Source organism: Dermacentor albipictus, chromosome 6 (assembly GCF_038994185.2).
Source record: "Dermacentor albipictus isolate Rhodes 1998 colony chromosome 6, USDA_Dalb.pri_finalv2, whole genome shotgun sequence".
Lineage (NCBI taxonomy): Eukaryota > Metazoa > Arthropoda > Arachnida > Ixodida > Ixodidae > Dermacentor > Dermacentor albipictus.
This window is the reverse complement of record NC_091826.1, coordinates 11811008-11823231: the sequence shown is the minus strand read 5'-3', so window position 1 is coordinate 11823231 and position 12224 is coordinate 11811008. Positions and strand designations below refer to the sequence as shown.

Genomic DNA, 12224 nt, shown 5'->3' with positions numbered 1-12224 from the left:
CTGTAGTGCTTGCAGTTAAATTTTCGAGATAGTGTCTATATTTGGCAGCAATACATTTTGTATAGCTCATATGTTTTGTTACATATTTTTCATACGAGATACCCTACAAGCATTTCTTTACAAAATTTGTTCAGTGTTCTCTCACAATCTTGATTATGGCCATTTATATCTTTTTTATGCAATGTATCTCGTTAATAAAACCTTTATGCATGAAAAATGCGTTCATTCTGCTTTTTGTTTATATATTGCATAAAACAGTCAGTGCAGTAGTTCCTTCAGAAAAAAGATCTGGCGTAACCTACAAAAAACACTTATTTTTTTCTACGGTAGGAAAAGAGTTAAATTAGAATGTTCTTTGAGGCTGTCATTGACATAATGGCCAGTTTGGCTGATGTAGCAGTAACCGCATGAGGTGGGGATTTCATATACAACATTGTGCTAGCAGTCAACAAACTTTTTTGTTGTGTTTCTTGTCACACATGCATAGCCCAGTGATGTAAGTGCTGCGCTAAACTGCGCTGTGAAGTAAATCCTGCTACACGCTGCGCAAAATTGTCATTTATGGCAGGTATCGCGCTGGGCCTACGCTGACCCACACCTGCTCCTAATTGGTAATACATATTTTGCGTGTGTGAGAAGGCACCATGCATCAAACCATCCTTCTCCGCGACTCACCCTCACATGGTTTTCATCACAGCTACAGCCTATAGACCTAACCATGTTTGCAAATGGTAGGCACTGTCGATGTATTTTATAGTATTCTAGGCCCTGTAGTGCCATTGCATAGGTTCCGCCCACATTCGCTGCCCCCGCTTGCGCTTTTTTTTTTTTTTGGCGGGAAATGGGGAGCTGCCGAAGCCACACTTTAATCATGAGGCACGCGGTAGTGTAGTACACCATATTAATTTTGACTACCTTGGATTTTTTGACGTGCACCCAAAGCACGTTTTTGCATTTCGCCCTCATTGAAACACGGCTAAATGAGACGCTATAGGCCTACCTTGCTGACTGCCAGAATAATGGCAAACGACTGTGCATGCAATCTGGCCGTAGCCGGTCATATTGCGCTTATTTTTGACAGCACAATTAATGTGGACTTAAATGAACTGGTTTTCTCTGTTTTGTTGGTGTGAATAGCAAACGAAACATAGTACTTGCAAGCCATGCAAGCCGCCTCGCTGATCGGTGTTTGCTTTCCATCCGCAAGATGAAATGTCGCCGGATCGCTGCTGGTGATCACATCAGTGTTTTAGTACTAGGAGCTGCTTTATCAAACACTGACACATTTGATCTAACCTTGTTCTATTAAGTACTACTTCATGTGAAAAAACAAACTGTAGCAGATCTCTTCGTTGCCATGATAGAAGCGATAACCTGGGCTGGGTGACATGGAACCAGCGAGGCACTGGCCTCATACTGTGATGCCGGCTGTGTATACGCCCGCACAATCTTGGCTCTTGGTTGCGGTTGTCAGATCACTCCATCTCTGTTCCAACTGTATGTTTTATTTTATGCACGAAAATTCATGAACACGTGTGCATGCGTTGATAACATATACACTGCAATTTACGTAGCTTATGTAATACCTTCAGTGAGAGGTCTTCAAGAGAATAAAAAAGTGAACAACTGAAAGTGAAGCTGTGACCATGCTGCCTGTGTACTTGAACGTGTGATAGACTATCTACGGTGTGCAGGTGGCTCAATTCCTTGAGACGAAAATAAATTATTTCTGAAATTCTTTTATGAAACGCAGAATTGAATGTGAATTAGGATTTAGCTTGCGCTTATCTTCTTCTTCTTATATAACAAAGAGAGAGTGTAAGAGTGGGGTTGAAGATTAATATGCAGAAGAACAAAGATAATCATGAGTAGCCAGGCAAGTGAACAAGAGTTAAGCATTGCCAGTCAACCTCTAGAGTCTGTGAAGCAGTATGTTTACTGAGGTCAATTACTCACAGGGAACCCTGATCATGAGAAGGAAATTCACACAAGAATAAAAATGGGTTTAAGCGCATACGGCAGGCATTGTCAGCTCCTGACTTGAAGTTTACCATTATCATTGAAAAGGAAAGTGTACAATCAGTGCATTTTACCGTTGCTGACATATGTGGCAGAAACTTGGAGGCTGACAAAGAAGCTTTAGAGCAAGTTAAGGACTGTGCAAAAAGCGATAGAATGAAGACTGCTAGGCATAACGTTAGAAGACAGAAAGAGAGCAGTTTGGATCAGAGATGAAACAGGTATAGGTGATATTCTAATTGACATTGAGACACAAATGTAGCTAGGAAGGTCATGTAATGCGTATGTTAGATAACCAGTCGATCATTCGGGTTGTAGAATCGGTGCCAAAAGAAGGGAAGCGCAGTCGAGGATGGCGGAAGACTAGCTGGGGCGATGAAGTTAGGAAATTCACAAGCGCTAGTTGCGCTTAGTTGGCACAGGACAGGGGTAATTGGAGATCGCAGGGAGAGGCCTTCATCCTGCAGTCAACATAAAATAGGATGACGATGATGGTGATGAAAATGGAACAGCTAGTTGAGAAAATATTTGCATCTTAGTACTGCGGCCGAAGAAGAAAACTCAAATCTACTGTTGACAGCTTGGACTCCCGCCCCTTTTCAGAAGAAAAGCTTTTGGGCACGTGGAGTAGTGTTGACTGTGCCCAACGTGCCATAAAAGCACTTTTGAACTTTTTAAGTGAGACTGGTTTAGACGATCGCCTCTAGAAGCCGTGAGACATGTAGTCAGTGTGAAATGTGTTTGTGCAATAACTTTTTGTGGCAAGATTACTTTTTGTATGGACAAGATTACTCTTAGTGTATTGCGTCTCCAGTGCGCATCCGCATATTGGACAAAGTGTATATAGTATCTCATTGTACCATATCATAATCATCCGCCACCTACCTTTCCCTGTATTTCCCACTTCCCCATTCCCCAGTGAGGAGTAGCAGGCTAGAGACACGCTCTCCAGGCCGACCTCTCCTCCTTTCTCTTCATTAAAATATACTCCTCCTTGCATCTTAGTATAATGCATACTGAATGCAATGTTTCAGAAAGTCCTAACTTATACAGAGCTTGCTCTTTGCACTACAGCAGTAAGTTACTACTCCAAAATGTTCTTTTCTTGCTCCAAACAGCAAATCTTTCTGCTCCAAACTGTGATTTTTCCTGCTCTGAAAGCTGCTTCAAAAGACCAAGTGCCACTTCCATCACTGATAGCCCCATGTCTTCTCTATTCGCTTTCTGGCACATACTGGCCTACCTTCTCATGTCCTGTGTCTTGCAGTGTTGCTCGGTTTTTGATGCAACATGTACCAAATGGCCCAAGTTAGCACTTTTTTTATACTGTTTGTAGCCAGAAATAGCTTCTCATGAAACACAAATTTTCACAGCTAGTGTTTACTGATTATGGTGGAGAAACTCGTAAGCATTCTGTAGTTCAGTATCACTTGGCGTTGAGCTTGTTGGGTATATATATGGAATATTGTCAATACGGAAATCGAGAACACGTGGGAATAGTGTACAATAGGGAGTGTAAACCGTATCCTAGATAATAAAATGGCATTGTATACTTTGTAAATGTGCAGTAAACAGATCTGCCGATTGTGTGTGGCTTGCAGAAACCTTGTGTCTATGAGAAAGATGTACCAGCAGCCTTAGAACTGGCTGGACGAATGCAGAAACTTTTGGGCCGAACTGCAGGTAAGAAGCACAATGATAATGTTGCGTTTCACATAGGTATTCCCTGCGCTTTGTGCCATGGCATATTATCTCTTGAAGCTGCAGGGTGACTGTTACATCTCAACATACACATATTCAAATAGACTTGTTGATTTCACTGGGTCACTCGTAAAAGTGTTCGCATTTGTTTGAGCTTGCCAGAAATGAAGATTTATCTAAAACTAAGGAGCTATGGTAACTGAGTATATTTTCTAGCATTTGTCAGCTCTTCGACATGGTTAAACTTCTAAGTGACCTAGCTTTGAGCATTAAATTAAATAACTCTTAATTGAGGATAAGAACATCTCCAAAGCTATTAAAACAGTTAGCAATATAATCAATGACCACAACTGGTTTTTGACTGGTTCCACTCTATGCTTCCATAATATACATATTGTAAGGTATAAATCATACCTCAAACTTGAAGCAGCTGGATATCTAACCAGTCTCTTTGGATGAAGCAGTCCCACGTTTCTATCTCTCTTTCTTGATGGGGGAAGGAGGGATCAAGGGGAACAGTTCATGCCACTTTTTGGGCTTGCTTTAAAAGCATGCATAACCTGCTTGATGGCACAGGTTGTTTGGCCACTGCTAGTGTCCATTGTGTGCATTTACACACCTGTTTCTGCTGTATTTTTCTCTCTCCTTGTTTTTTCCTTCCTTTCTCTCTCTTTGCTGGAAGCTCATGCTGTAGCCTATATTAGATACCATTGGTTTTACCTTTTGGCATTGATTTATTTTTGCAATGTGTAAAGTACTTTAGGGCCACTATTTTGTACCAATGCTTTTTTCAATGCTAATGGCTTTTGGCCCTTTTCATGTTCATGAGTGGCTGCTTTCGTCACTCCGCTCGGGGCAGAGCATCGCGTGACCTCTCATAAATGTGAAAAGCGTTGAAAGGCGCTAGCATCAGTAAAGGCATTGCTAGAATATCATGACCGAGGCCTTTTTTTCTTTTTCACCTTGCAAAACTTGAGGTTTGTAAGCCATGTCAATTTCATTGCAGGCAATTATGAGTGTGGCCAGACACCGTACCGCTCTCTCACAGCTGCTACCTGCCTGGAGTTCCTGCGAACCAACAGTGAAGCACCTATCACTGTATGTTATTAGCTTGCACTCATCTCGCTATCATAGGTTTTGCAGTGTTTTCTCATGCTTGGACTTCCTCGCTTGTGGTAGGTTACCAAAGATTGTCAGATTGAGTTACTGCTTACTTTCAAAATACAATTTAACACTTATATGTTGATAAGCAGTTAATTAGCCTTAAACTAACGCTGTCAAAATCCCATGATGCCTAAGTAGCATTGGCACCTGTCTTTCATTTTTACTTCTTGTCTTTGCCAGTTTCTGCCCTTTTTGAGACTGGCTGACATTGTATTCCAGGAGAGTATTCCAGTATAACTTAACTAGTCCCAGGCCTAATTGTCCTTATGTAGCAAATGTGAATTTAATGAATTATTGTATATTGAAATCTAAAATGTTTCTCAGTGATATCAGTGTGCCACTCAATGGATATCAGATATATAATGAAATTGTTATTGTGTTAGATGCTGCTTCATTATAACAAGGTTTGACTGTACTGAACACTGCTAAAAAGGTTAGTAACTCTGTGTCTGCTCTTTTTCTTCTTTTGTTTTTTTACAGGACACTGCCTTTCAAAACAGCTTGCTGTTGCTGTTTGAGAACCCTGCCTGGGGAATCAAGTAAGACACTGACTATCACATTTTGGTCCTGAGAACCAACTTTGGATCACTTGCATTGTGTGTCGCGTATGCATAGCAGTGATGGAACAGCTGTGCCAATTGTGCCAAATTAGGCCAAGCATGGTTCTTTGCAAGGCCCTGCTCCAAAATGGCAATTTTATCGAGAAATTGCACCAAGCCTGTGCCAAAAAGAGCAACAAGTCTCATTTCGTTGACATTACCCTGCTGTAAAACATAAATCAACACCTAAATCATTATTATTATCTTGGAAGTCAACGTAGTGGCCATACCCACAGATATAGCTGATACCATCAGTCATCCATTTGCTGCTTTCGTGGTTTTGTTACATATCTCTCTGGCAGAGGTTCAGTATACTGCTGCTGTGTGGTCTTATTGCCATTTGTGCTGCAGTTTGGTACTCCTCATACCAGCATGGCATGGAACTAGCTCAAGGAGTATGTCGCCCTGCAGGGGCGTCTGCGTCAGCAGGCGTTTGGTGTGTTTCGACACCACGTACCCGAGAACACGAGGGTTGGACCCTCCCGCGTGTAGCCGTGCGCAGCTTAGCCGTGTCTGGGGAAAGGGGGATCCTGGGGGTTGAGCCGATGCTGGGTGTTTGGACCTATAAGGCCCTCTGGCGGAGGCAACACACCCCTTTGGCCTCTGCTTCACATAGACGGCATCTCCAGGCTGACCCACCTGGGGTAAATCAGCAGTCGCCTTTTCCTGTCCTCCTCTCCATCTTCGTCTTTCTCTCTCACCTTTTCCTCTTTCCTGTCTTCCCTTCACTTCTTTTTACATCCGTATTTCCTGGCGGCAAGGGTTTACCTCGTGCATTATGTCCAGCCTCGGGTATAGGTATTTGGTTATAGTGGGGATGTACCGGTGGCGTGCGCAGAATTGAATACTTCTCGTCCTGTGTCGTCCCCTGGTTGGGCTCCATGGTGGGTGGTGGCCATCCCTGCCGAATATATTATTATTACTTATGGAATCAACTTTCCCTCCACTCCCTGATCACTCCTTCAAGAGGGGGCGCACCGAAGATTCCTTCAACTTCTTCATGAGTCAGAAAGAAACATTCCCAAAATACCATGTTATTCAGAGTCAACATGAAAGCAAGACAGTCCGAACAATATCTCCTTTTGTTGTGGCAAAATCATTGGCAAACTCCATCGACCCAGGCTACAAAGTAACAAAAATGGGAAACGGCGATCTTCTTCTTGAACTTCGTTACGAGACACAGTGCAGTAAATTGTCAAAACTAATTGCTTTTGGGGACATTCTTGTTTCAGTAGGCCCACACAGATCTTTGAACACTGTCCGCGGTGTCGTCTCTGAAGATGACCTGCTCGATCTTAGTGAAAGTGAGCTACTTGAGGGATGGCAAGATCACAATTTAGTAAAGGTCCAGAGAATAACGATTAGGCGGGACGGCAAGGAAATCCCCACAAAACACGTTATCTTAACTTTTGGAACTAGCAATTTACCAGACTCAATAGAAACAGGATACTGCAAACTCCGTGTAAGGCCATACATTCCTAACCCACTCCGATGCTTCAAGTGTCAGCAGTTCGGGCACGGATCACAAAGCTGCCGAGCGTGCACTACTTGTGCAAAATGTGCATCAAACGAGCACTCATCTGACACTTGCACTTCCACCACCCATTGTGCCAACTGTGACGGGGATCACCCAGCGTACTCTCATTCTTGCCCATCCTGGAAAAAACAACAAATCATCGAAATCAAAATCAAACTGAACCTTTCCTTCCAAGGGGCGCGAAAGCGCTTCTCGATGAACCAATCTAGTCTGTCCTACACCAATGTGGTGCGTCGGGGGTTAGTGCCACATCACTCAGCGGCCGCCCAAGTCACACAGAGTGTGACAGCGGTCACGCCATCAGCGCCCCCGGCCGGAACAGCCAGCGCTGTTCCAGCCCCCGCAAAGGAGGAACAGCAGACCCTCGGGCCTGTGAACCCAGGGCCACTGCTCGTGCAGATCGGCCCACCACTCCCGCGAGAATCCCTGCTTCGCGGGCACTATTCACCGCCTCAGACGAGGTGATGGACACAACAAATACAACTCCGGCGTCTCAGACGCCCAAGCAACAGCGCAGCTCTCTCGTGCGCACCGGGAAGAAAGAAAAATTCCGTATCACGGGGCCTGGAAAGGCCTCGTGAGCTAATCCAATCTATATCTCTTAGACACACAGCACAAAACATACACAATATGGAAACACAGATATTACAGTGGAATGTGAGGGGTTTACTCCACAACCTAGACGACATTAAGGAACTTTTAAATAGGTACACCCCAAAGGTGCTGTGTTTCCAAGAAACACATCCTAAACTTTCACAAACAAACTTCCTCTGACTGTATGCCATTTTCCGAAAAGACCGCAACGAGGCCCTTGCCTCGTCGGGCGGTGTGGTAGTAATAGTAGATAAGAGTGTTGCTTGCCGGCAGTTACAGCTTAAAACGCCCTTAGAGGCAGTTGCAGTCAGAGCAGTGCTTTTTAGTAAGCTGCTGACAATTGCATTCTTATACATTCTTCGCAACTGTCAACTCTCCAAAACTGAATTTGAAAGCTTTATTGCGCAACTTCCGGAACCCTACATTGTCGTTGGAGACTTAAATGCCCATCATACTGACACGTGTACTTGTCTTTATCGGGCGACAAGTTTTGTCGCCTAACAAATGTTATCGCACAGCGCGGGACGCGCCTGCATTTATCCAAAGTTTCTGGAAAGTTATCGATGCTTCTATCTGCTGTCTGTTGTCGCTGAACGTTGTGTTATCTGATTTCATCGCTTGACACGAATGGTGTAGAACATTTTAGAAGGCATGCGGGTCCCAACGTTTAATCGGGAACATTCGATGATTGCTGTATAAAAGCCGACGCGCTTGACCCGCTGATCAGATTTTCGACGATCGCCGACTGTGTTCGCCGCTATCGTTGTGCTATAAGTGTAGCCTGTTTTGTGGGCACAGGTTCGCCCAATAAAAGTTAGTTTTCTTGTTCACAGTATTGCTACTGTGTTATTCAACGTCACCACCACGTGACAATACCTTGTGGGGCGACTCAAGGTGTGATGCCAGAGGGCGTCTGATTGAAAACTTCCTCTTCAGTACGGTTGCGTGCTTGCTAAATAAAAAGGAGCCAACTTTTTACAGCGTTGCGCACAAGACATTTTCATCTATAGATTTATCCATTGTTTCAAGTACAGTCGTGCCGTACTTCGAGTGAAAAGTACATAAGGACCCATATGGGAGTGATCATTTCTCGATTGTTTTAAATTTAAGGAAACGGTACGAATGTTCTCCACATGTACCCCAGTGGAAAGTTGACTCAGCGAACTGGCAGCGATACGGAGAACTGACATATATGACCTGGGATGATATTCGTGCGCTTAGTATTGACGATGCAGTGTCATATTTAACCGCATTTATTCTCGACGTAGCGTCAATATGTATCCCGCAGACAAATGCATCGCCTAATAAATGACGTGTTCCCTGGTGGAACGATGAATGTAAGGAAGCACGAAAGAAACAGAATAAGGCTTGGAATCAGCTCTGTGACTCTCCGACTATCAAAAACCTTATCAGCTTTAAGAAAATAAAATCAGAAGGCAGAAGAACGCGCCGCCGTGCCAAAAGGGATAGCTGGCAAAAATATATTTCCGACATTAATTCGTATACAGACGATAGAAAAGCCTGGAACAGGGTAAACAAATTAAAAGGCCGCAAAACTCATCCTCTACCATTAGTAAACACACAAACAGACACTCTTGATGACCAAGCTGATTGTCTAGGAGCACATTTCAAGCACATTTCCAGTACATCTCATTACACAGAAACATTCCTAAAATACCAGCGACTAGCAGAACAGCTGCATTTGGGTCGGAAAAACACATGTAATAAAATATACAATCGTCGATTTAGTATGGCTGAGTTCCAGGCCTCACTGAACTGTTGCAACAAGTCCGCTCCAAGAAGTGACAGAGTAATGTATGAGATGATCAGGCACTTACACCCTGAAACCCAAAAAACACTACTGTCACTCTTCAATTCCATGTTCTCTGCCGGCTACATTCCTTCTGTCTGGAAAGAAGTAATTGTAATCCCTATTCTCAAAGAGGGCAAGGACCCTTCCTCACCCAACAGTCATAGGCCTATAGCTCTGACAAGTTGTCTATGCAAATTATTTGAGAAAATGATTAACTGTCACCTCATCCATTTTCTTGAAAGCAACAAGGTACTTGATCCCTTTCAGTGCGGTTTTAGGGAGGGTAGGTCCACAACAGATCACCTTCCAGGTCACCAGGTCCGCATCGAGGCAAATATCCGCGATGCCTTTGTCCACAAACAGTTTTTTCTATCAGTATTTTTAGATATGGAAAATGCATACGACACAACCTGGCGCTTTGGAATCCTCCGTAATCTGTCTGAAATGGGAGTTCGAGGCAACTTGCTGAACGTGACTCAGAGTTACCTCTCCAATCGCATGTTCCGTGTTAGAGTTGGTAACGTTCTGTCTCGTCCATTTACGCAAGAAGCTGGTGTTCCACAAGGTGGTGTGCAAAGCTGCACGCTTTTTATTGTCAAAATGAACTCGATTCAGACTGCCATACCACATACTATGTTTTATTCTGTATATGTGGATGACATCCAGATAGGTTTCAAATCATGTAACCTAAGTATCTGCTAGCGACAAGTACAGCTTTGCATAAATAAATTATCTAAGTGGGCGGACAAAAACGGTTTCAAACTAAACCCACAAAAAAGTACATGCGTCCTGTTTTCTAACAAAAGAGGCATACTTGCGGACCCCGCAATGATCTAAATGGAGAACGGCTATCTGTGAGCCATGATTACAAATTTCTAGGAATCCTTTTAGACAGCAAGCTGACTTTTGTACCACACCTGAAGTATCTGAAATCAAAGTGCCTCAAGACTATGAATCAGCTGAAGCTCTTGTCACGCACATCTTGAGGAAGTGACAGGCGGTGCCTTTTAAAACTTTACAAAAGTGTAATATTAACACGGCTTGACTACGGAGCAATAGTTTATAATTCTGCTGCACCTAGTGCTTTGAAAATGCTAGATCCTATTCACCACTTAGGTATCCGCCTTGCTACAGGTGCCTTTAGGACTAGCCCCGTAGAAAGCCTGTATGCTGAATCTAACGAATGGTCCCTGCATCTTCAAAGATATTTAAGTCTCTCTTACGCCCTCAAGGTTAAATCAGATTTCCATCATCCATGCCATTCAGTTATTTATGACCTGTCTACGGCTAGGCTTTTCCGTAACCGCCCAGGCACTAGACCTCCTCTGTCCCTTCGGTTGGAAGCATTGTCTGAAGAAACGGGTGCACCGATTTTAGACAATGTCATAATGGCATTTACGCGGCTTCCACCGCCGTGGGAGTGGCAGACTATCGAATGTGACGTCTCGTTTGCAGAAATATCAAAGCGAGCACCTGAGGCACACATATGATCACATTTTCTTGAGCTTCAGGAGAAATATTCTTGCGCTGAATTTTACACAGATGCCTCTAAGTCTCCTTCTGGTGTTGCTTATGCAGCACTAGGACCAGCATTCTTAATGTACGGTACATTGAACCCACATACATGTATCTTTACAGCGGAAGCATATGCAATACTCTCTGCAGTGAAGCACTTCAAGCAAACAAATCTGACTAGGGCTATAGTGTTCACAGACTCATTGAGTGTAGTGCGAGCCCTAATGAATGTACGTAAACATAAAAACACTGTCTTTAATGAACTATATACATTGCTACGCTCAGCTTATAATGCTAAACAAATTATCATCCTATGCTGGGTACCTGGCCACTGTGGTATAAAAGGCAACGAAGCTGCTGATGAGAAAGCTACTTCAGTAGCTTTTAGTGACACGGACATAAACATACCCATCCCAGCCACAGGTCTTAAAGCATACTTGCGTCACAAGCTCAAAATCCATTGGCAGCAACAGTGGAATGCTGAGATATCAAATAAAGTGCACTTGATAAAACCCAAATTAGGATATTGGGTAACGGAGAGAACATCACAATATAACGAAGTGCTCCTTTGCCGATTAAGAATAGGACACACTTACGGCACTCACTCTTACCTCTTGACTGGGGGGTATCCTCCCATTTGTAGTAAGTGTGGCCAAAGCCTCACAGTTGTGCACATTCTTATTCAATGCCCTGCAATAGAAGCACAGAGGAAAAAGTATTTCATTTCTGCATATCGCGCAAATATTCCTCTTCACCAGAAATTTTTTCTCAGCAATGAACCGCTTTTTAATCCGAAACTAGTCTTAGAGTTTTTAGCTGAAACAGACACTCTGGAAATCATTTGGCCAGGAAATTTTTAGCTCACGTATAACAGCCCTGTACTCAAAGGCTTTCTTGAATATAAAGTGTCAATGTTATGTTTTATTGCATCATGCTTTTAACGAAACCCCATTACCATAGCCCACAGCACTACTTAGTGTCATTATTTTAGCAACTATATATTTACGCCATCCACAGCGACCGATTTTAGGCCTTTTTTCAGCCATGTCATATATACCATGAGAAATTCATTGTCTAATTCATTGCCTGCATCATTCACAATGCACCGTTAACATTACCTTTGTCATGGCGCTCTTTGGCCATACCTGGCCCTTGCGCCATAGAACACCACACATGATCAAGGAGTATGTCGGATCAAAGAAAAAAAAAAAAGAGCCTCGGAGAATACCTGGTTGCACGTTCATCAGCATATTTCTTGACTGTGTCACTTAAGAGATACACA

General features: G+C 43.3%; 1 protein-coding gene across 1 annotated transcript in view; it reads left to right on the top strand.

The window, feature by feature from the left end:
* MAN1 (LEM domain-containing inner nuclear membrane protein MAN1) overlaps nt 1-12224 on the top strand; it is a 44508-nt gene that overhangs the window by 7635 nt on the left and 24649 nt on the right. The window contains exons 4-6 of the mRNA XM_065446990.2: nt 3621-3702; nt 4727-4818; nt 5365-5423. Coding sequence (XP_065303062.1) covers nt 3621-3702; nt 4727-4818; nt 5365-5423 — 233 coding nt within the window. The remainder of the gene's footprint in view (nt 1-3620; nt 3703-4726; nt 4819-5364; nt 5424-12224) is intronic.